Here is a 23,260-nt window from a genome sequence, read left to right on the forward strand (position 1 = left end):
ACCTAAGACATGCAAGACTAATTATTGCTCCTGAGAATGTACAGAGGCACCAACCTTTTCAATATTTAGGTCATTTGTTATACCCCACAAAAATTAAGCTTCAGTAAATAGAAATTAGAGAGGATGATTTAAAGACTTCAAATGACTTTCAAAGGTTGTGAGGAAATAATCAATAGCTGAGGCCTTATCTAAGGTTTCCTACAGGAGACCTCGAGACTCTAAGTGAAATCCTTATAGGAGATAGCAATCCAAATTCTAGCAGACAGCTTTCAGAAGCTGCCATACAGATTCTCTCACAGATAGAACAGGCTACACAAGAACAGCAGGTACATTATATTGATTACAGCCAAACATGGCAGGCAGGTATTTTACCTACAAAACTAGCTCCTAGAGCAGTTTTATGGCAAAACAGGCCACTTCTATGGCTGCACCTTTCTGTATCACCAGTTAAAGTATTAAATCCTTATTTTGAAGCAGTAGCATGCTTAGCAGAGAAGAACAGGATAGAATCTTGGAAGTATTTTGGCAAGAAACCAGCTATAATCAATGTTTCTTACACTAAGCATCAAATTAAATTGTTTTTCCAAAAAAATGATTCTTGGGCAATTGTGTCTGCTCAGTTTTAAGGTCAGATTAATAATCTTTTCCCAGCCGACCAGTTATTGCAGTTTACACAGCTGCATTCATTCATTTTTCCTAAAACGGTGGCAAAAGATCTCATAAAGGACGCTTTCTTAATCTTTTCTAATGGCTTATATAATGGGAAGGCTGCTTATGTGATAAGGGACATGCTGTGCAGACAAAACCAGCTTCAGCTCAAATTGTTGAGGTACAAGCTGTAGTTTCAGTGTTTAAAAATTTTGCAAATGAGGCTTTTACTTTATATACTGACAGCTGGTATATTTATATGTTCTTCAAATATTGGAAACCATCCATTATATAGGGACTAGCAATAAACAAGTTAAGATATTGTTCCATCAGATTCAGGAAGTCATACAACATAGAATGAATAATTTAGAGATTCATACCAGGCTATAATGTAGAGAAGAAATATCTGTGGAATGCTCAGCAATAAATAGGACTTCCCTATTATCAACCCTCTCCCCAAGGCCCAGGGAACATCATGAAAGAGGGGTAAAAATATTATAAGGGCGAGAGATCAGGAAAGACTATAAAAAAAAATACTGCCTCCAGGCATGACAGGTTCACTGTACTCATGAACTCATGGTGGTTGTGGTTAACACATAAGACCTGCACAAGTAAAAGCCAGTCAACATTACAGCATGAATGCAGGAGCCCAAAGGTCACCTTTGTTAGAGGAGCTATTAGCAGACGATGCCTGCTGGTGGAAGGGAAGTCAGTTTTCTCCAGAGGTAGATTAGCTCCTGATAGACTATGTTCCCAGTCAATGGCTCCATACTCGTGTGCATATGAGCAGCATTAACTGGATTCAGTGAGGGACAATAAATTTAAACGTATGTGGAATTGGGAGGAGGATGTACATGGATGCAGATCTGGGGAGCCATAGGGGAGAGTAGGCTTGAATATTACCATAACATAAAGTACAAATATATGAAATTTTCAAACAATAAAATTTATTTTAAAAACTCAAGTTGAACAGAAATCATGTGAGATTGCCTTTATTAAACTTCACATTTTAATTCCAGCTAGGCATTCCAGAAAACATTTCACAACACTCAGAGGGGATAACCATAGGAAACAGAACATCTTACTCTGTAGTCATTAGGCATATAAAGGGTCACTGAGGGACAGAACTTAAATCACTACTGGTCCCCCTTACCAAGTAAATATTCTAGACAAGTAGCAACAACAGAAAGCACCTGATCAGGACAGTCACAAGGAGCAGACACCTAAATCAATCCTTTTCATATGGAGTAGGAATTGGGGTCACATATTAGAAGGCTAAAGATTCTTTCAGATTAAGCTACCTGTTTTCTAGGGGTGACATTAATATTGATGAATCACTTATGTTTAAAAAGTCAATAGAAGAAAGAGTTAAAGGAGAACATCACTCTACTGGTGACTATAAGAGATGTATCAAGGGCTTCTCTTTTCTCTGCTGGATTCTCTATGAGTTCTTCTGAGATATTTTCATTGCGACTGTCTTGAGCTCAGTGTATTCGTACATGCCATGCTCACCCCTAGAAAGGAAAGAAAGTTGCATAGAAACATGATTGCACACTGAAAATAATTTGATACAAGGTTTTTTTTTGCTTATCTGAGTAGGGACAATGAAAATATTAATGAATACAGAGTAGTTCGTATAGTTGCTAGCTGACCATAAGCTTTATAACCAAACATAAAGTCTCCAATGGAGAAAAACACTCTTCAACATGTCATTTATTTTAAATAATTACTTTCTCAGCTTATTTTCAGAAAAGATATCTATTGTTTACATTACTTTATTTGGCCATATGGCTAACTACTACATAATTCAATCTGAATATTTTATTGGACCAATAAATAAAGAGTTCATATTTCACTGTACAGGGACTGAAGAGAAACAGAATAAACAACCAACTTCACTTGAGCCTGCATTTATAATCTGCATTGTCACAACAGAGTTGAGCAGGTAGAAGAAGACAAAGATCCTCCTCCATTCAGGGTTCTGTTCTTCTGAAGCTATAGTTTTAACAGGAAATTTTTAATCTGGGCCACACAACCACCTAATTTTCATATGTTGAATTTTTGTTTCTCTGTGTGTTTTTTTTGTTTTCCTTTATTTTGTTTTTAGAATACTTGTATTTCCTTTTAAGGAGGAAAGAAACTAAAGATGGCTTGATTCAGGCTGTTCAGATTTTAGCAGATGATGGTTTTCTCTATTATTCAACGTTATCAATAAGCTTAAAAATTTTCAAGTCCGTTTCAAGTGATCAGAAGCTGGGTTGAGTCCATGTGTAGATACCACAGTAACTTATTAGAGTTCCACCTGAGGCCAATTTTTGAAATCATGATTTCTTTCCACCTGACGCATGATTTAATTTATAAGGACCACACTCAGTTGTGATCTGCATCATTTAGATAAAATCACATTACATGTATATAGGATCATAAAACCTATACACACACAGGTTTGTCAGGGAGCTGATTTCTGATAATTCTCTACCTACTTTGTTCCTGATTCAGTTGTGTAGATAGCCAATGTCTTATTCTCCTGAGCAAATATTAATGCTGTATATTGGTAGTTTCTGTGAATAATTTAAACATTTGGAACTAGGCCTTAAAAACCTCAAAAGCATGTTTTTCAACATAATTAAATAGCTTGACCAAGCTGTCTAAAGTCCATTAAAATGTAGTGTTTTAATAAGTAGTTCATACCAAAGAGACAGACAACTTAGTTCATAAATTTGACCAAGTTGCTTTCCATTGCATTTAGGGTTACTGGGACACTGGACACTCACAGAATTCTATGTGTATTGTCACATCTAGGCTGACCTGAGTCACCTTTCTCAGAAATTTTATATATATATAAAATTTTCATGCAGATCACAAGAGCATCTACCTCCTTAAATTTCTTCCTAACTAAGAGGAATCTATACATTACTGTCCCTGACTTCTAATTCTTCTGTATACAAATCATCCCATTGGCTCGTCATCAAGTGTTGATTCTGACTGAGCAGATCTGAGTGATCTCAGGTTAAGTCTGGCTTCTCATGACAGACCACCCAATGCCTAAACACTATGAGACTAAGCTATGTCTGCTTCACCCCTGGTGTCAAGAGATGAGCCTTAGTGAAGGTTCAGGGAAACACTTCCTAAGCTGATTTCATAAATACAATCAAGAAAATAAAAATTCATCTGAGTTCACTATTTGGGATTCTTTAGAAACCCTGTTTTCAAATTCATTAATTCGGCTTTTCTGCCTTTGAAAATAACTCATAACTCTTGAAAGGAGTCATTCCAGGTAATTGTCTCAGTAATTCTCTGGGGATATTTTGCAGCAAATGCTTTATTTAACAGATGCATTATAGTTGTTAGGCAGACTTCACCAGAAGCAAATCAGCTTGAGATACGTCAGCTTTAAGTTATTCAAGAGGTATATTCAAATATCTTGAGTGTTTCGATATTTATTTTCATTCATCTCAATGTTACCAGTTTACCATTTTACCTGCTTTCTGAAAATAGTTTCTATTTGCATATACCATAGGAAATCCTAAAAACAGGCAACAATTTATTTACCAAGGTACTGTTCTTACCATGGCCCGAATGGGTAGTAAAAACATAAGTATATTCCACCTGCTGCCTCTTTTCCACACTTAGGAAATACTTCCAACATTTAAAAAACTATTTGTTACTAAATATAGGTGGAGTTTACCCCCCAAAGGAGTGAAAACAGAACAGTTTCCTGGGAGCGGCAATTCTTATCACAAAATACGTATGCATTGTAATATAAAGTTTAGCTTACAGTTCTCGCCCATTTCCAGACATCTTGAATCCACCAAAAGGACACTGGACAGACATAGCCAAATAGCAGTTGACCCTAAAACAAAGAATAGGTGGCTACTGTAGGTAATACTTAACACATCCCATAATTTCTAATCAGGAAATTTAAAAATTCAGAAGTCTCCTTAAGAACTCCTTTGTTTTGGTCAAGTATGATCCCTGAAATTAAAAGCAGCATTATAATCTAGAATGCAAAAAGCATCAGTATATATTACGTAGAAATAAATGACAAAACGATGAGCATGTATTTGTGTGCGTTTGTGTGTGCATGTGTCGCGAGCACGCACATCCTGTGAGTTTGAATCATAACAGAGGGAAGAACGAAGATGTCATAAAAGGAAGTGTCTGAGGCTGAGATTGAATGGAGTTCTTTTTTTTTTGTTGTTGTTTTTTCGAAACAGGGTTTCTCTGTGGCTTTGGAGCCTGTCCTGGAACTAGCTCTGTAGACCAGGCTGGTCTCGAACTCACAGAGATCCGCCTGCCTCTGCCTCCCGAGTGCTGGGATTAAAGGCGTGCGCCACCATCACCCGGCTTTTGAATGGAGTTCTTTAATGGCTTATATATATGAAGCTTTGTGGTAATCTTGAAGTTTATACATTTAGAAGTCTAAAAATCAACTTTCTCAGCAATTATTATATGTGTCAATACTTTTTTCATTTGTTTCATTCATTGATAAATAGACAGCCTAAACAGAAGTGCTGGCAGGAAAAGGGCCCATTTATCAGTCTGGTAACCAGTTTTTAGAAATATTTTGAAGATATTTCTAACAAACACACAGTAAAAAGTGTAAGATAAAACTTGGAAGAAGGTCATTGTAGATCAAGGCAATGAGAGAGGATGATTGGAGGGCAGTTCTACAGGCTGTGAACAACTATTTTAATGTGAATGCAAGAGAATAATGTTCCATATTTTATAGAGCTGCTATTGACCTCTGACAGATAATTTATAAAAATACATGGTACCCAGTAAGTCTTTAGGAAATGTAGACTGTGAATATGTATGAGTTAGTAGCGCTCAATTTTCCAGTACTTTTATCATAGAAACATCTATGTTGATCATCGGTTATACTAACTAGATGGGACTTGGATTAATTTCCTTCAAGAGACTTTGAAAGAAATGGCACGATAAGAAAAAAAATCAGGCTTTTTAGCTCCTGTGCTTATTGCTGATTGTATATTAAGGTTTTATGGCAGTTTTAACATGTTTCATTGAGTAAAAAAACCTACGATCAGAGTAAACCCCAGAGACATGGTGATTGAGATGTCTGATTCTCAGCCGCATCTTGCATTTGGTAAACCCCAGAAACATAATTGAGCTGTCTGATTCTCAACTGCATTCCTCATTTGGTTGTATAGATAAATTTTTCATAATCTAATGTGTTCACATGAGTGTATATGTATGTGTGTGTGCATGCGTGAGTGTGTGCACACGTGCCCATGCATGCGTGGGGAAGATACATGAAAGCCAGAGAAGAGATAAAGGTGAAGTGTTCTATTTTTTCTTTTTCTTGGGCCTCTCTTATCTTTCAGGTGCAAAAATTTTGCTTAATTGCCTAGCCAGTGAAGTCTAGGGATTCTTCTGTCTCAGACCACAGTGATAAGCTTCTAAGCACAGGCCACCATATCTTGCTTTTACATTGAAGCTTCTTACACTTGCACACCAAGTATGTCCCTTGATAAGCAGTCTCTCTAGCCCCATGTTACAAGGACTTAAGCTCTCAGTGATACAGGCTTCATGCTTCTTCTCTGAAATTCAGGGAATCAGAAGTGTTTCAGTTTGAGGGTTTTTTTCAATCTATGGATTATTCAAATAGATTTTACTGGTTGAAAATCCATATTTGAAAATACAAAACTTAAAATACCCCAAAATACAAGCAGTTTTAATGTTATATTGGCATATTTCTCAGCATTTGGATTTGTCATTTTGGTGTGAAGCTGGCTAAACTCACACTAAATAGACAAATGTTGAGAGGGTGTTTTAGAGCGTATAGCTCTCACTCTGCTAATCATTGCATGCTCTTGGTAAGTTCCTAAATCTCAGCAAGCTTCCAGTTTTGATCACAGACAAGATTTGGGATGACAAAGAGAAGTTGTTGAGTAAGATAAAATGATGAGTGTAAGAAATACATTACAATTTTGAGTCAGTGGTACTAGATGATGACTCTCACTTTGATAGAGGGAAAAGGTATTTCAAGTGAACAAGAGGGTCAAGAACTGCCCAATTATGTCCCTTAGGATGCTTTTCAGTGCCAAGTTTTCTTTAACTGGACTAGGTGAGAGACTGAAAATAGCTCGTGCTGTTTCCAGGACTGAAGGAAGGGAGGCTTGATGAGGAAAAGTTTGCTGAGGAGAAGATGGGCAAAGACTCAGTTTGAAAGGCACAGCCTGAGAATTTGTATTAAAGTGAAACTACAAAAATTAAAGAACGAACTAAGTCAAAAGCTAGAGAAAAGGCTGGAGAATTGGCTCAGTGTTAACAGTCCTTGCTGCTCTTACAGAGGACTTGAGCTGGGTCCTAGTACTGTGGATTACAACTAACTGTCTACGACTTCAGTTCCAACAGATTGGATACCCTCTTCTGGCTTCTGAATGCTCCAGGCACTTATATGGTGCGCAGACATACATGAAAGCAAAATACAAATATATTAATTTAAAAAATAATTAAATAGCACCAAGTCTATGGATGTAGACCTGTGATCCCAGCCTTTCAGAAGCATTTTGCAGAAGGATGAGAAGTCCAAGACCAGTGTGGGCCACAGAGTGAGTTCAGGGACAGATTGAAAAACTGAGCTCTTATCTTGTATTAAACAGAATAAAGCAGAATAGGATGGAGCTCACAAGTAAAGCATATGCTCAGCTAATGTAACACCTTTGGTTCGATTTCAAATATGGTAAACGATAGTAATAACAATAATGTGTAGTGTACATAAGGTACCAATATACATTATCTAATATATAGTTAATTATAATAGAATTTTACTTTCACCTTCCTGTTTATATAGCAAAGTACAAAGTGCCCTGGCGTTATCTAATAATACATATATTGTATAAATCAAACAGCCACAAAATGGTCAATATTCTACATAAGTAATTTGTAAAGCTGAAAGACAATAATTTGTTTTTGTTTACAGAAACTATGTTTCTAACAGGTCAGATAATTTCTAGGAATGTTTAAGTCTAGAGGAGGTGAACTCAGCCTGCCATTTGGCTGATACAGGAAGGGCACAGCTTACTTCAGATGCACTTACCACACTACCCCAGCCTGCAGAGCAGAAGACACAGTGAGGGCCTTATCCAGGTCTTTTGTGAAGACTCCAGCTGCCAGGCCATAGGAGGTATTGTTTGCTCTCTTGATGACATCATCTATAGATTTAAACTTCATGATTTGTTGCACTGGTCCAAATATCTACACAAGAGTGACACAAACACAGGTTAACACTATACACACTGCATATGCTTTAAATACCCTTCCTATGCTTTCCTAGAAGCCATTCTCCATGGACTAAGGTGTTGCCTCTCTCTTCAGACCTATGTGGAAGGAAAAAAACAGATAGCCATCCCAAAGAACCCCAAAACATGTTCTGATCTTGTGTGATTTTTCTCTTTGGAGCAGACACCAGTCATTATGGCAGTGTTTCTTCTTACACACTGTGACTGAGCTTCCCAAAATGTAAAGATTGAACAACAAATCAGGAAACACATGACTTGCTTGGAAACGTTTTAAATCCTAAGCCTAGTTTTCTTCAAGTGACTGCACAAGATAACAAGACCTAGAAAGCAGTGCTTTGCTCTAAGTGTAACAAATAGACAACGACTGAAAACAATGTTTATGCCTTGAACACTGGTGTGTCATTGATTGAAGTATCATCCATTTCATTATATTTGGATATTTTCATATTATATATTTTTATATTTTAAAACATATATAATATGTATTTTCTGTTTTATTATACAAATACTTAAATAAAACAACACAAAATCCTTATCCAAATACTACTAGTCACCCATCCATATATAGAATTACCAAAAAGTATAAAAGGATTTATTGCTGGAAGCCTAACTCCGAAACCTATACTAACCAAACCCTCTGGCAGTGGCTCGAGTTACAGGACAGGGAACGGAGTCACAATTTGTCTACTCAAGGATAAGCCAGTATTTCATTTCTACTGGAATCTAGTTAATAAAACCCACACAAATCAGACTGGATCTCATCCCCACTCCGAGGTAAAAGGAAACACCTGGATTTTCACATGGATACAAAACTACTACTATATTTTGGTAAGGTATTTATCAAAACTAAATAAAAGGCTTTTCTGAATGCTAGTACAATTTCCTGGGAAATGTGGACATGGGTTGACAAAATTCCTCAAGCATCAAATGGTTTTCTGGTTCCAAGTCATTTGAGTGCCATGGGGCAGTTAGAAGCCACTCATTGAAGGGTAGGGGCAGACGCTAGAGTTCTAAGTTCTCTCATGACCCTATAACTGGGAAGCATAGCAACGCAAAACTGTCAATGGGAAGCAAGTGGAGCAGGAAGACAGGGCATTTACTCAGAGTTGCAGTAACTCAGCTGACTCAGTAAGGGCTCCAGGCTCCTATTCTGAAGCAGCAAATGAGATATTCCAGTGAGCCACGATAAGAGCACAACAAATGTTTCCTTGAATGAAGATTATTTTCTGCTTTATAGTCCTTTGTAGAAATGTTAACCAAAATCTATAAAAGCAATAGGTTTGATTAAAGAATCATTGACCAATAAGTGCAGAAATACAAATGCAGTTGAGTACTAAATTGACGGAAATGTCCTAAGTGTGTTGCATGATCCACATATATTTGATTTTTATTTCTTTTCTCTATTTCATCTCCCAGCAAAGTTGAATAGTTCCCCTTTCTCTTTATTTGTTGACATTATGGAGGTAAAGAAAATTACCTCTCAGATCCTCTGCCATATCAGGTACAATGAATGTTGAAATTATGAATGAGTGCCTTTTAGTCACTGTATCTTCCTATTTTAGTTTAGTACTTATATCTCTGCATATATAAAAAGTCCTCCAAGCCCACATACTTGTGAAGTATATTAGCTACCATTATAATCACAAAATAGTTCCTCTTAATTATATGTTGAATATCTGAGCACCATCTTTATTGATGCTACCTAGATTGTGCTCCCCAGGACTCATCCTCACTTCCCTTACATAGCCAGTTCACTCTGTCTCTGTTGGTTGACATTTTTATGTGGACAATATAGATAATGCAGCGGATACTGTTCTGTGCCTGGCATATGTAGCACAATTTGTCCACATTTATTCCTAATTTACAAAGGACAGGATCATTTTCCATTCCTTTAAGACTGTAAATTAAGCACCTATAAAAGCTGCTGTGGACTTTTTTCTGGGTTTGATATTAACTATTTGTAGCCCATTGCACTCCTCACTAATTAGTCTTGATCACAAATTTATATGTATCATCAAGCATTTCAGGGGAAAGCTACTCAAGGAGCTGAGGGCTTTAAGGGAACATACAGGTATGCACAGAAGAACATGACAAGCCCAGAAATAGAAATAAAAATTACCTCCTCTTTGGCAATGCGCATCTCGTCGGTAACATTGGAGAACACTGTGGGCAGAACAAAGAAGCCTTTGTTCCCCCAGCGTCCACCACCACACTCCAGTTTGGCTCCTTCTTTCTTGCCACTCTCAATGAGATCAAGTATTTTATTGTGTTGTTCCTTATCAATCTAATTGAAAGAAATCACAAAAAAAAAGAGAGATAATAAAGATAATATATTACAAATGAAGACTTCAAAGTGCCCGGATATTCATAAGAAATGCAGTGTTTCAGAATTGGTGACAGATACTCATCTAATTATTTGGTATGCTTTTTCTCATGAATTAGGAGAGAAACCTAAAAAAATATTTACATTTAGAGTAGTTAGGTAAGCATAGAAATTCGGTGACATGAGAATATAAGAAGGTTTCATACAACTGCTATTTATTCACTTTGGAAGAAAAACATGTCAATGATTGAACACATTTGTCTGAAATCTTAGTCCTGAGTGAAATAAAAGAGTGAAGTGAGAAAGAGGACTTTGACCCAGTTTCAGTGGGTATGCCACTCGAGAATAGATGGTCTTGACTGGAGAAGACCACGAATCTTCAGAGATAGTATCTGTGTATTCCTAAAGCATGCGTCTTCCCTCGCATCCTGTTGGTACAATGTAACTTAGTAATTCAGATCAGTAGATTTTATCCCAGTTTCCAACAAGTCCTGCTTATCACCTTCGTGCTTCAAATGATGAATTATGTCTAATCTTGTGGTCAGTTACCATGTGCATGAAATGTTTTAGCTACAAATTTGCAGAAAGATTTTTCTTTGGGCAAGCAGTTCACAAATAATGATGTGCAGACTTAATATTAATTATGAAAGCTTGGCCTGAGCTTAGGCTTGTCCCACCAGCTCCTATAACTTAAATCAAGCCATTTATGCTAATCTACATTTTGACTCATGGCTTTTTGCCTTTCTTTCTATATGTCTAACTCTTTACAAGTCTCTTGGCATCTATTAGCATAAATAGTGCACCTCAATTCCTCCTCTTCCTCTGTCTTCCAGAAAATCCCACATATCGTCCCTGCCTAGCTATTAGCCATTCAGTTCACAGCAATATACCTTCATACCATGTCCAAATATCACACATCATTTCCCCTCTTTCATCTAAATAAAAAGGAAAGGTTTAAATCTAATACAGTAAAACTATATACGATAGGAACAATTTTCAGGTAAGAATTATATTCACAATGTCCAGTCCATAGCATTTGGCAAATTCAGAGAAAATATTCCATTATTTACTCTGTCTTGGTGATTCCAATCTTTTGTTCACCTAATTCACTTTCTATCATAACTTGTATTATCAACATAAAACTATATTTTTAGACCTCAAAACATTATCATAGATAAACAACTTAAGCTTTGTTTCTCAACCTTATAAGCTTTATACCTCTTTTGTGAGTTTCTTTTCTGAATTTGGTAACAAAGAAAACTGTAACAATAATTATCTAGTCTTTAATCGCCATCAGATAACCAAAAGAGATATGATATTACCTAATTAAAACATATAGCCAGGCATCCCTTTGGTACCATATCAGTCTTTCTCAGTACAGCTAGTTCAGCTCAGTAGGTTGAATACCAGCTTCTAACAAGTCGTTTACAATATTTGTTTTTCAAAAGATGAACTATGCCTAAATATATGGCAGTTTCTATAGGTGTACAATGTTTTAACTAATATTTTACATAAGAAAATGTAAAAAGAGGTCAAAATTCTGTTTAGTAATATCAGAATGACCCAAGTCTCTCTACAATGCAATAGAATGTGAAGTCTTCCTGCTACCTAAGCTCTCATATAAGTGTTTAAATGAATATCTCTTGTGTCTAATGTCATTGGCGAAAATAGCCTATCTGAGATAAAAGTTGGGTCACACTAAAGAAATGGATATCAAAGCATTACAAAAAGGGTCAGGATTTTGCCTATTGAAAGTGTCTCTTGTTGTGACTTAAAATTGGCATTTTTCATGTTGTTGGAGTCTCCCAATCTCCTTAGTCTTGTGAGGACTAGAAGTGATCCAAGGCATACCTTCTAACTGCACTTATCTCAATTTCAACAATAAGGTAGAGTAGATGCTAACTAATATCAGTTATAATTTTAGAAACTTTGGCGCAGAATATGGTACCATGTTGCTATGAAATCTCTTATGCACATCATTCAAATGGATGTTCCCCAAAGAAAATCTCTTCATTTCTAGCCTATTGTAGAATTGTAACTGGCTTTCTTGAACTCCCAGCACCCAAATTATTACATGGAAACCTATTTTTAGTTATGAATGCTCAGCCTTAGTATAGGCTTTCCTCATTAGCTCTTATAACTTGTATTAACCAATTTTGCTTGATTTACATTTTACCCCAGAACCTTTTACCTTTCTTTCATTCCATATATTCTATTTTATTGCTTTTCCACGTCTGACTGACTGCTGACTGCCTGGTGGGTCATAAGCATCTCCCTCTTTTTCTCCCTCATTCTGAAAATTAACTTGATCATGTCCTCAAAGCTCACTATTTATTAGTTCTTGTTTCAAGTTTTATTTCCCTAATTAAAGTGTTTGCCTCTCTTTTACCAGAGAACATATCTGGTGACAATCTAATTCTTGAATATCTGCTAAAGAAATAGAAAGGTATTCATATTAAATTTTCAAAATTTTTAAATTAAAAAATACTAATTACTTCAAGGGGAGAAGTTAATCGTTACCTTGTATAAAGGCTTTAGCTTTCTATTTAATAAACATTTATGAATATACAACAAAATCAGTATGGCCCTAGCTGTGTCAGTGTACCACAGAGTTTGTCTCATTTCAGTGTATAATGTGTGAGGCCCACAATTGTAAGCCTGTACCACCTTAAGGGAGGGTCAGAGAGTTTGAGCTTATTTTTGCTTTTTCAGAGTTGTTAAAGGCAGGTGTGGCTACATGCCCTGACCTATGGTGTGGTTACTTTTGTTTTGGACATTAAGATGGTCCATAGAGGTGATTCACTCCACCCTGACCAAAGATCAGAGAATTTACGCATACTCCTGCTTGTTCATTTAAAATATGAAGTTTGGCATAGGGAGTGACTGCCTACAGAATACTTGGTCTAGGGAATGTTCACTGTATACCCTGCCCGAGACATCAGATGTTTTACTCAGGAAATAATGGCTCTATGTCTCAAGTATTGAAGTAAGTAACTGTTCTGGTTGTCTTTTGTGTCATGTTAAAGCAGTCTTTTGCCCTCTTTCCCCCCTTTTGTATTGGGGAATAAAAGTGTATGAAAAATAAGCTGGGCAAATTCAGTATTGAGTGTTCACACTGTTGCCCTCCCTGTACTATTCTGTGTCTCTGTATTTCTTTCATACCTCTTTTCCTCCTACCTAACATTTCCAATCCACAAACCTCTATCCTGGAATGTATGAACCCATCGTGGCTGGACCATGGCAGAACTCAACCCGTAAGGTGGCTTATGACATAGTGAATCCTCAAGACACATATTACTATGTTCTCGTTATTGATAAGAAGATTGAGTAGAGGAAAGTTCAAACTTCTCTTTCAAATAAAAATACTGATCATTCCAAGTATATGCACATATGTGCATATGTATGTGTGTATGAATGAAGCAAAAAATGAGTACTTTATAAAACAAATGTCCTTATATAAACTCCAATATGTAATATAAAATAAGTAATACACCTATTATAACTGCTGAAAAACTCAAATACAGTAAGTTGGTAATCATAAAAAAGAAGAAACTCCAAAATTATAGAAATTATTTTTCCTATACATATATATATGGCTTTTGCCTTCTCCATACTTATATTTTCCTTCACCAGGAAAGAAATCAATAGCCTCAAAAACTGAGTTTTAATATTTCATAACTTACAAGGGGAATACATTAGAACAGACTTAAAACATTAAATTGTAGAAGTTGAAAGCACACAATCCCATTTTCTAGGTTATTAGCACAGGGCTTTGTGAGTTCATAGCTGCTTGTGGCAAGTAGTGCTGTGCAAGTAGAATAGACAGGAGTGCTGGGATTTGGTCAGTGCAAAGTCTTAAAACCCAAGCGGACTTTGTCAGACTCCTTTCTCAGGGTATAACTGGTAGCAATATACCCAAAGCATTTAATTGAATTTAAGTTTTATTTATTAAATAATTGAAGAATGAAGTTAGGTTACAACTCAATAGTGAGGCACTTAGGGAGCTTAAAATCTTTGTTTAGGTTTTCCTGTTCACTGTTGGGTGCCCAGTAGCATCCTCTCCTCTGCTCACTAGTTTGAGTAGATCCCTTTCAGTTTAATCTGTCTCCAGATAAGGTCAGTGGCCCCTATTGTGATATCCAGAAAAAAGGGTAAGCTCAGAAGGTCCAAGAGCTTAAACAATGGCCCATGAATGAAAGTTGTGCAAGAACAAAAGTTTACATTGCGGTGAGAGAAACAAAGGCATCCATATTTGCAGTTGATGTAACTTCAAAGAAGAAACTCAGAGACCCCATGGGATGTCTGGGTTTTGATAAACAGAAGGAATAGCTTTTCTGGTCCAGAAATCAGGACCTTCAAAAAACAGGATATTTTTACATCAGAATGTTTCTAGATTCAAAGAAAAAAAAGGCAAAGACAAAACAGATTTATCTTTGCTGTTTGAAGTAAGATTAATTAAATCACCAGACCAAGATAATATCAGCTACCAATGAGCAATATTAAGAAGTTACTTAATACAATCTTACTTAACCATAATTAGACCTAAAAAGATTAGTTTTACATCCAAAATACTTGCCTTTCTAATGTTTACTCACCTGAGGACCTTGATTTATTCCAGCATTCAGAGGATTTCCAAGAACATATTTCTTGGCCCGCTCAACACTCCTTTTCACAAACTCGTCATAAATTGACTCCTCAACAAAAAGCCTGGATGCTGCTATACACAACTGTCCCTGATGGAAGAACACTCCTTGGTGTGCAAATTCAACAGCACTGTCCACTGCAAAGGAAACATTCACAGGAGAGGAAGAACATTTTCTAAAGATTACAAACACACACATACATATGTTTCAGATGCTATATGGTGATAGGAAAAATGATGAATCGTCTGAGGAGACATAGATTCATTACACTGCATGAAGCCAAGACAGAAATAGACCTCTTGATCCTTTATTTATGATGGAAATAACAAGGGAACTCTGACAAGATAGGGCCTGTTATGACTTCTGAAGAGCGTATATTTAATTAGAAGATAAAATATCATTGCAAATAATTTTACAACTACTTCCATTTTATAATTCTTTAGTCAATTATATTTCTTTTGGATTTCAGTTTTTAATTAACTAATAGAAGAAAACTGAATTATCTATTGCCTTTAGTAATTTCAAAAATTACTCAACCCTTTTCTAAATAAAAAAAAAAAATGTTGTCTTCCTGAAAGTGACGTTCAAACAACTAAAACTCACTACATCAGAACAATTTACCTTCCCCCCTTACTCCAGGAAAAATACTTCTAAAATTTAACTAAAGCCTTAACCACACAAGCATACTAAACTCAGTTTAGATGGTCCAATGGGCCTAGATTTTTATATTAGAATATCTTTAATTCTATACATAAAAATGTGTATTTTTGAGGTGTGTGTATATGTGTAGTTTAATTTTATAAATGAGAACTACTCAGTTCATGATTGTAGAACCTGAGTATGAAACTGTGAGCTAACAGTAGTTGTTGAAAGTGTAGTGAGGAGAGGTGACAGAGAGTGACACACTAGACATCATGCTAACCAAGTAGTAAGTCCTAATATTTTCAGTAGAGATACTAATAGTGACAACAGCAAATTCCATGGAGCCTATGTTTATAGCCTCATTTTACGTATGAGCCAAGGAGTGATGGGTTAAAGGAATTTTTTTCAATGTTTTATTGATTTTTAGTGGCTCTACATTTTTTTTCTGCTCCCCTCCCTGCTTCTGCCCTCCCCACATTAAAAAAATTCTGGACCACAAATCTCAGCTAAGTCACTACTATTTAGGAAGTAACATGAGGATTTCATTTGGTAATAAAAATCATAGTGATCTGGATCATTATTAATAGGGTCACATCAAAATGACAAACAACTACCCTTAAAACGGAAAGAGAGAGAGAGAAATGACTTCACAGGTTCAATTTTTTTCTGGCCCTCTCGAGATGATGGTCCAGAGTGAAAGCAGAGAAATAATAGAAACTTGCTGGCAGCCAGGATAGGATAATTTTGGTTCCAAATGTCTCAAGTATCTTGTGCCCTCGATACAATTATAGGTATGGAATTATTAAAATTGCATCATATATTCTAAATGCAGCCCATATACTACCTCAGATTGACACTGGGAAGTACCAATCTATCCTAGCCCAGGACAAAATCTTCTCTGTCTGCTATCGGAACAGTTTGAAAGCTTTGCAGAATCATCCCAGACTCCAGACAATTCCTTTTTACTATAAATTTACTTTTATGCCAGGTGATTGTGATATCAGCAGGCATCAGGAGGAAGAAGGTGAGACACTAGCAAGGGACTTGTACTCACAGTCAGCATCTGCAAACACAATGCAAGGACTCTTTCCCCCAAGCTCCAGGGTGACCCTCTTCAGATTGCTTTTCCCTGCAGCTTCTTTGACTAATTTGCCAACCTGAAATCAAACATAGCAGAGGAGGAGGCTTAGTTTGTTTTTGTGTAGATAGGTTGTTTTAATACTTTCTATTTGTAGGACATTTGCACAACCATTTAATTTTATTTGGAAGAGACATAAAAATGTTCATGGACAGATGTGAGAGCTGACTCCATATGTGGACAGATGAAAGATTATTTTCAATTTTGTCAGAACATCCTCTCTGGATTTGATCAGAAATACCCCCAAGCATTTCATATATTGACTTCTCATCATTTTAGTGACATTCAGAGAATTCTGTCCAGTCAAAATAGTAGTCTGCCCATCATCTAAATCTTAACCCTCTTCCTCTTTTTTTATACCCTTCCATCCTGGACTGCCTCCAGGTTGGTCCTTTACTTGGATCAGCCCTTGGAAGAGACCCTCTTTGAGCCTTGTTTTAATGAGAAGAAAAAATGATTCTGTTCTCCTGGGCTCAAAATGCTCATAAAAATGTTTCTGAGTCAGCCTCAAACAATGTCATGTCTATCTGTGTAAATCTCATAAATACCCAGCCACTACCTAATTCTCCACTTATTGATCACAGCATCCTCACTCATTATTACCCTTGCTTCCTCCTCCTCCTTCTCTCTCTCTCTCTTCCTCTTTCTCCCCTAACACTATTCCCCTTCTCCAGCACATGTTGCCTTTCACACACAAAAAAATTGTCTCTGAGCCCTTTGTTCCTTCTATACTTACCTGGAATCCCACCGTTCTCATTTCTTCTTTAATTCTAGTTGCTTCTTTGAAGAAAAATACATTGCTTTTGTTTTATTTTATCTGTGGATTCTTTCCTGTCTAGTGTATTATCTATGATATTTTAGTTTTGACTTTTGTATCCTGTTTTGATTACTATTGATTCTTCATTATTATATATTGAGAGCACAATAAGTAATATGGTCTACTTTCTCCTTTTGAGGCAACTATTGTATTTTGTTCCTCTTATTGACAAATGTTCTATTTCATTTTACCAGAAAATAAGGTAATTGTTTAAGTCTAGGTTGTACATTCAGATGGCTTACAAGAAGTGGGCTTGAATTTTCACAGAAAACAGAAAATGATTTCATCCTTCAATTTTATTTCTTTGCACAGAACATGTAATAAAGTGTTACCAATTTCCTGAAGAGACGTTCAATAAAAACAAAACAGAATTCTTAAGGCTGTGGTGAAAAACCATGTTCATTATATAGTTGCATTGCCATGTAGGGCAAATGTAGCCAGTGCCTGCCACCACTAAAAATGACTGTGTCTTACTTTGTTGCTGGAGGTCTATTTTAAAGGAATGTAATAAAAGTTTCATTGGAATGGCTCTTGTTGTTGTCACCATGAGAGACACTGTCTCTGCCTCTTACACAATTGCCAGTATCTTTCAAGAAACAAGCACAATGAGTTTGAGTAGGACTAATCCTGTTTTTGTCCACTCTTGTGTCTAAAAGCATGCTAAGTATTCATGCTAATGAATACTAACATTATTCAGTATTAATTCACAAGCAGTTGTACATCTTATGGTGGCTAACGCAGAATAAGAGAGTCTTCAACACTAACCAAGCAAGGGTGAAAGACTAGCTACGAGGCAAGGATATTGATGCCCATGACTACATCGTAGACAATGACAACACAGATAAGAAAGCTTTTAGTTCATGATTCCCACAGACCTAGCATTCAAGCAGTACAGAATCAATGGGAGTCAGGGTAGAGGAGCTTATATCCATATTCATGCCAAAGCCTGGGCAAATGTAAAAGACTAAATAGGAGATGAGAGGGCACATTGACACAACTCCTAAATTAATGTGAGAAAGTGAGTGGGAGGAGAAATCAGAAGTTCATGATGCTTCACAGACATTTTCCTGAGTGCTCAGCAGGGCATGAAATATCTTCTTCTACCAGCTCTCACTTTTATTGTGTGGAACTGAATAAAGTGCGAATTACAGTCCCTGTGTTTCTCAAATAAAGATTCTCAAAAGGGAAAGAATTCTTCTGTTTTTCTGAGACACACCCCCTCCTATTTGAAGCCAGAAGTTCCGTCATCCCCGAATTTGACTGTTTCCTTTTCAGAAGGTAAATGAGCATAGAGATAGCATAATAGAAATAGCAAAATGGCACCAAGTTGAGGATTAGTTAAGACGATTGCACAAAAAAAGCTGATCACAGGTTCAAGGAACATCAGGCTCTGGCAGAGGCAAACTGGAGAAGTGAACCTAGGATCTGGGTTCAGATGTGCTCATCACATCCCTAGTGCAGAGCATGTGGAATTCTAGGCTTCCTTCTGTCTGCCTGTTCTAGTTACTTTGCTATAAACCTATTACCTACTTGCATCACCATAGCTAAAGCTATCAGAATGTCTTGGGGACCCTCGCATATTTTGTCCAAAGGAAATCGTGACTGTGTGGTTGATTTAGCCTATCTCAATCAGAGATTTACATGATACACAATTTTTCTACCGTCTATAACAAACTTATGTATAACGTATATACACACATTTGAAAGATAAAGAAAATCAAAATCCAAAGCCTTATTTCAGTTCCCTGTGCAGTAGAGCTATGTAACTAACTGCAATTATAAGGAAATTGACTTATTCTCAATCACTACATAGAATGAGCTTTCTTAAAACCTGGAACAAATTCTATGTTCACATAAGTTTCCTTCTCTTGATCCCTTGTGAAGTATCCAATCACCTTCCCCATTCTACCTGTTTCTTGTGTTGGCAGTAAGGTCTTGTTGGCAGCTGTGTAGGGTAGTCTGAGATCAGCATATGGTTATCTGTCCAACAGGTTGCCTCAGGGCAAAACACCTGTGAAAATGGACTCTCACTTGGCACGAACCAGTAGTCCATGGGACAGCATAGGAATTTGCAAAATTCTTGTGGCTTGCACTCTCTTTTCTCTCTCACTATATTGGTGGTTTTCTAGATGGTTTTTAATATTACTTCTCCAGTCAGACATGCAATATCTGTAATTTCCCCTGAAAATTCTATTCTTTCTAGAATATTTCCCCTAAGACCTCCCTAAGGGGGAGATGCTTCTCAAATCTTTAATTTGATTACTAACTACAAGTCCTGATCCTGAGAACTTTCCTGACTCAACAGAGACAGATACATATGAGAAAACAACACTTGGAACATTAGCAATGGCTCAGAGTTCTGGAGAGGAGAGTAGGGCATGCATGGTGCACAGAATAGGGGAAAAGCCTCAGGAATACACACAGTGCTATGGTTGAGAGTAAGTTCCCTGGACACCAAGCATAGAATCATTGGTAGGATCTGGTATGCTCGAACAGGAAAAATTACAGTGCAAACTGTGTGATGAGCAACTCCATCTTTACCATACACCAGAGCTTATATTGGTGGAAGAAGCATGGTATAATGAGATGGGAAAAGTTAGCTGCCAGGAGGCATAAGTGCTGCTAGAGTGGGATGTGTCTGACTCGATACTTAGGAAAGCCTGCAAAAATGCTGAGCTCTATGTGTAGAAGAAGTTATGTAGGTAGTAGGAAGGTTTTTTTTGAGGAAGCCTAAAGGGGAACATTGGGGACTTTCATAATGATCACAATGTATTTCTTAAATTGTGATGTATTTCTTAAAGTCAAAAATAGAACCTGATAATAAAGCTGTTCATGTAATCCTGTTAAGAAAAGCTCTGTTTAAGTGTAAATAAAGATGGCTTGAGCTATTTGGGGCCACTTGAGTGCAATCCACTTGGTGGTCTGAAGTTTTTTGCACCGACACTCCTCCCCTGCCTCAGGATCTGAACTCAAGGTTGAGGACCTGGCAAGGTCTATTCAAGCTCACCTTTTTCACCCATGCAAATGAGGCATGCAGTATCTTTTCTGTCAATAGTTAATAACATTCTAACGTGGCAGGGTGACTCCAGCATTACTTTCCTGGAATCAGCTTAACATCTGTATCTTCTTTTGTTTGTAATAGAAACTCCCTCGACCCTCAGAATTCTGTTTTACAACTCTTCCTCCAGTGCCCCCTCTCCCCTTACTGAATCTTGATATGCTTGTGGCTGATTCCCATTCTTCAACTTTTATCTACTCAAGGCATAGCAAGGCACACAGAAAGCCAAAGCTCTCGAGGCAGGAACATGGAAGAAATTGGAATGCATCACCCTCTCAGGGTGTGCTTGGTAGACAGAGTTCCACACAAGAAGCTAGAGGTGAAAATCTACCATTTACTTTCTTAATCTACAGGCAGTAATTAAAGTGACTCATGCAAATAAATCATTGTGGCCTAATTTGTATTTCCTAGCATACACTTAACTAATCATCTGACTGCCTCAAAGGCTATATTTCTCCAAAGAGATAGTAGTGATTACACTACAAGTCATTTACTGTAATCTTTCAGATTCTTAACAGTATTTTTTTACTATTTAAAATTCATCCATTTGTGCTTGATAAACATATCTGGGGTCTAGAATAAAGAGAAAGTCACCACAAAACTTTTCTAAAGAAAGTGTTGGCTGCAAGACAGCGACTGAGAGCGTGTTTCTGCTTATTAAAGAGGAGATATTCTGAACATGGCTCTACCTCTGTTGATCCCGTGAAGGCCACTTTGTCGATGTCCATGTGTGAGGAGATGGCTGCTCCTGCAGTTGGTCCATAACCAGGGACAACATTCACCACACCAGGAGGAAATCCTGCCTGCAAGTTAAGAAGCAAGCAGTTAATAGATCCAGAAGTTAATTCATAAAAGACCTGAGTGGGAAACTGGGGCCATTTCTTTATGCTCACCTTGGGGTTTCTTCTCTCAAGAAAATGCACTGAAGTGTATCTGTCCTTTATTCGTTACTGTCTTTTTTTATTTTATTTCTTTTTTTTCCTAACTGTCTTTAATTTCTTATCTATATGAAATTATTTCTAAAGGTGGTAATCCCTTAGGACACTATGTTCTATGGACAAATCCGTCCCCATTGATGTATTAATTGTTTCTCATTTGCTATGATAAAACATTGACCAAAACAATTTGGGGAAGGAAAAAGTTTATCTGGTTTACAGATTATGTCTATTGTTGAGGGAAGCCAAGGTAGGAACCTAAAGCAACCTGGAGCCAGGAACTAAAGCACAGACCATGGAGAAATGATATGCACTGCATTATTTTCTCTGGCTCAGCGACCTCTCTTATGCAGTTAGGCCAACCTGCCTAGGGATAGCTCTTTCCACAGTGGGCTGGGCCTTACTACATCAATCAGCCATCAAGGAAAAACCCCACAGTCTAATCTGAGGAAGACAGTTTCTCAGATGAGGTACCTGCTTCCTAGGTTGGTCAAGTTGACAATAAAATTGTGACAAGTGATCACTCCAATGATTAACTGTGTCAAATTTATAAAAGGAACTCAAATTGATGAGATATCAGAGTATATGCTATATTACCTATACAGAAAGGCAGATTTTATAGTCACCATCATCAAAACTAGAAACATATTAAAATAGCAGACATATTGGTATAGAAGCCGCCAACCTTTAAAGAAATTAAAACTGAAAAAAAAAACTTCAAAGAAGATTACAGAAGCAACCAGGCAAGTTATAATATAGATAATAAAGATAAAGCTCAGTATTTCACTATTTGAAAAAAATGCTACCTTTTCTAATTAACTTACATTCATGAGATTTGAACAACGTAAGTGACCCGTTAATGAGACTGAGGCTGTAAGGTGAACGAGGAACCCTGAATTCGCCCGCACGTTTAGACTCTGGAGACTTACCTCTTTTACTAAAGATGCCATATGAAGAGCAGTGAGAGGCGTTTGCTCTGCTGGTTTGACAATCACTGTGTTCCCACAGGCAAGGGCAGGGCCTATCTTCCAAGTGAACATGACCAATGGACCATTCCACTAGAAAGCAAAATTGAAGAATGGACTTATTGTATAGCTCCAAACTACATTTGCTATTGATACTTGACACCCTGTTAAAAGTTGACTAGTATTTTAGAAGTTGTGTATAACTATCTAGTTTATTTTACCTATGTTTACAAAAGAAACTACAAAAATGATAATAAAAAAAAAGCTCGAAACAAACTATGTAGGAGAAGGGAACAGGAAATTGTGATCAAGTCTTGTCATTCTGAACTCTTCATTTACAGAAAAAAATGCTATGTTATGGCTTCATATATGTTAAGCATGTTGTAATTTACTTGTGTTTTAAAAGTGTGAAGTCCTCTTCCTCTTTCTTCCTGGAAGGCACTTACGGTATTTTATCCAAAATAATAATTCAAAAAAAATCCACATCCAGGAGATTTTGTGTGTATGTGTGCTATGGAGTGATCCCAAGGACGTAACACATTGACTGTGTTCTCCATACCAGTGAGCTAGGCTCAGTCCAGGGCAAAATTGTTAAAGCCAAAGAGGTGTCAAATCCCAATCCATAGGGTGAATGTTTGAGTTCAGATCATTCCAACAAACCAACTGGACAGCAGTAAGAAATAAGATATGTGACAGCTTCTTCTATTTAAGGCATTCGTCACCCAGGAGTCCTGAAAACAGTCTACTCTACTTTAATGTGATAATCTAAGGATTAATCAAGAAATTCAGGGTTATGGCATAGCATATATCTGTGTATCGTGTATGA

The 23,260-nt window shown here is 37.0% G+C and overlaps 1 protein-coding gene across 1 annotated transcript in view; it reads right to left on the reverse strand.

The window, feature by feature from the left end:
• Positions 1-1,624: 1,624 nt before the first annotated feature.
• The window catches only part of LOC142850307 (aldehyde dehydrogenase, cytosolic 1), a 33,151-nt gene continuing 11,515 nt past the window's right edge, over positions 1,625-23,260 (reverse strand). The window contains exons 6-13 of the mRNA XM_075973665.1: positions 22,399-22,527; positions 21,224-21,337; positions 16,576-16,678; positions 14,832-15,016; positions 10,033-10,197; positions 7,712-7,869; positions 4,427-4,501; positions 1,625-2,162 (exon numbers count right to left, since the gene is read on the reverse strand). Of these exons, the coding sequence (XP_075829780.1) occupies positions 2,090-2,162; positions 4,427-4,501; positions 7,712-7,869; positions 10,033-10,197; positions 14,832-15,016; positions 16,576-16,678; positions 21,224-21,337; positions 22,399-22,527 (1,002 nt within the window). The 3' untranslated portion in view covers positions 1,625-2,089. The remainder of the gene's footprint in view (positions 2,163-4,426; positions 4,502-7,711; positions 7,870-10,032; positions 10,198-14,831; positions 15,017-16,575; positions 16,679-21,223; positions 21,338-22,398; positions 22,528-23,260) is intronic.

This window comes from Microtus pennsylvanicus, chromosome 5 (genome assembly GCF_037038515.1).
Source record: "Microtus pennsylvanicus isolate mMicPen1 chromosome 5, mMicPen1.hap1, whole genome shotgun sequence".
Lineage (NCBI taxonomy): Eukaryota > Metazoa > Chordata > Mammalia > Rodentia > Cricetidae > Microtus > Microtus pennsylvanicus.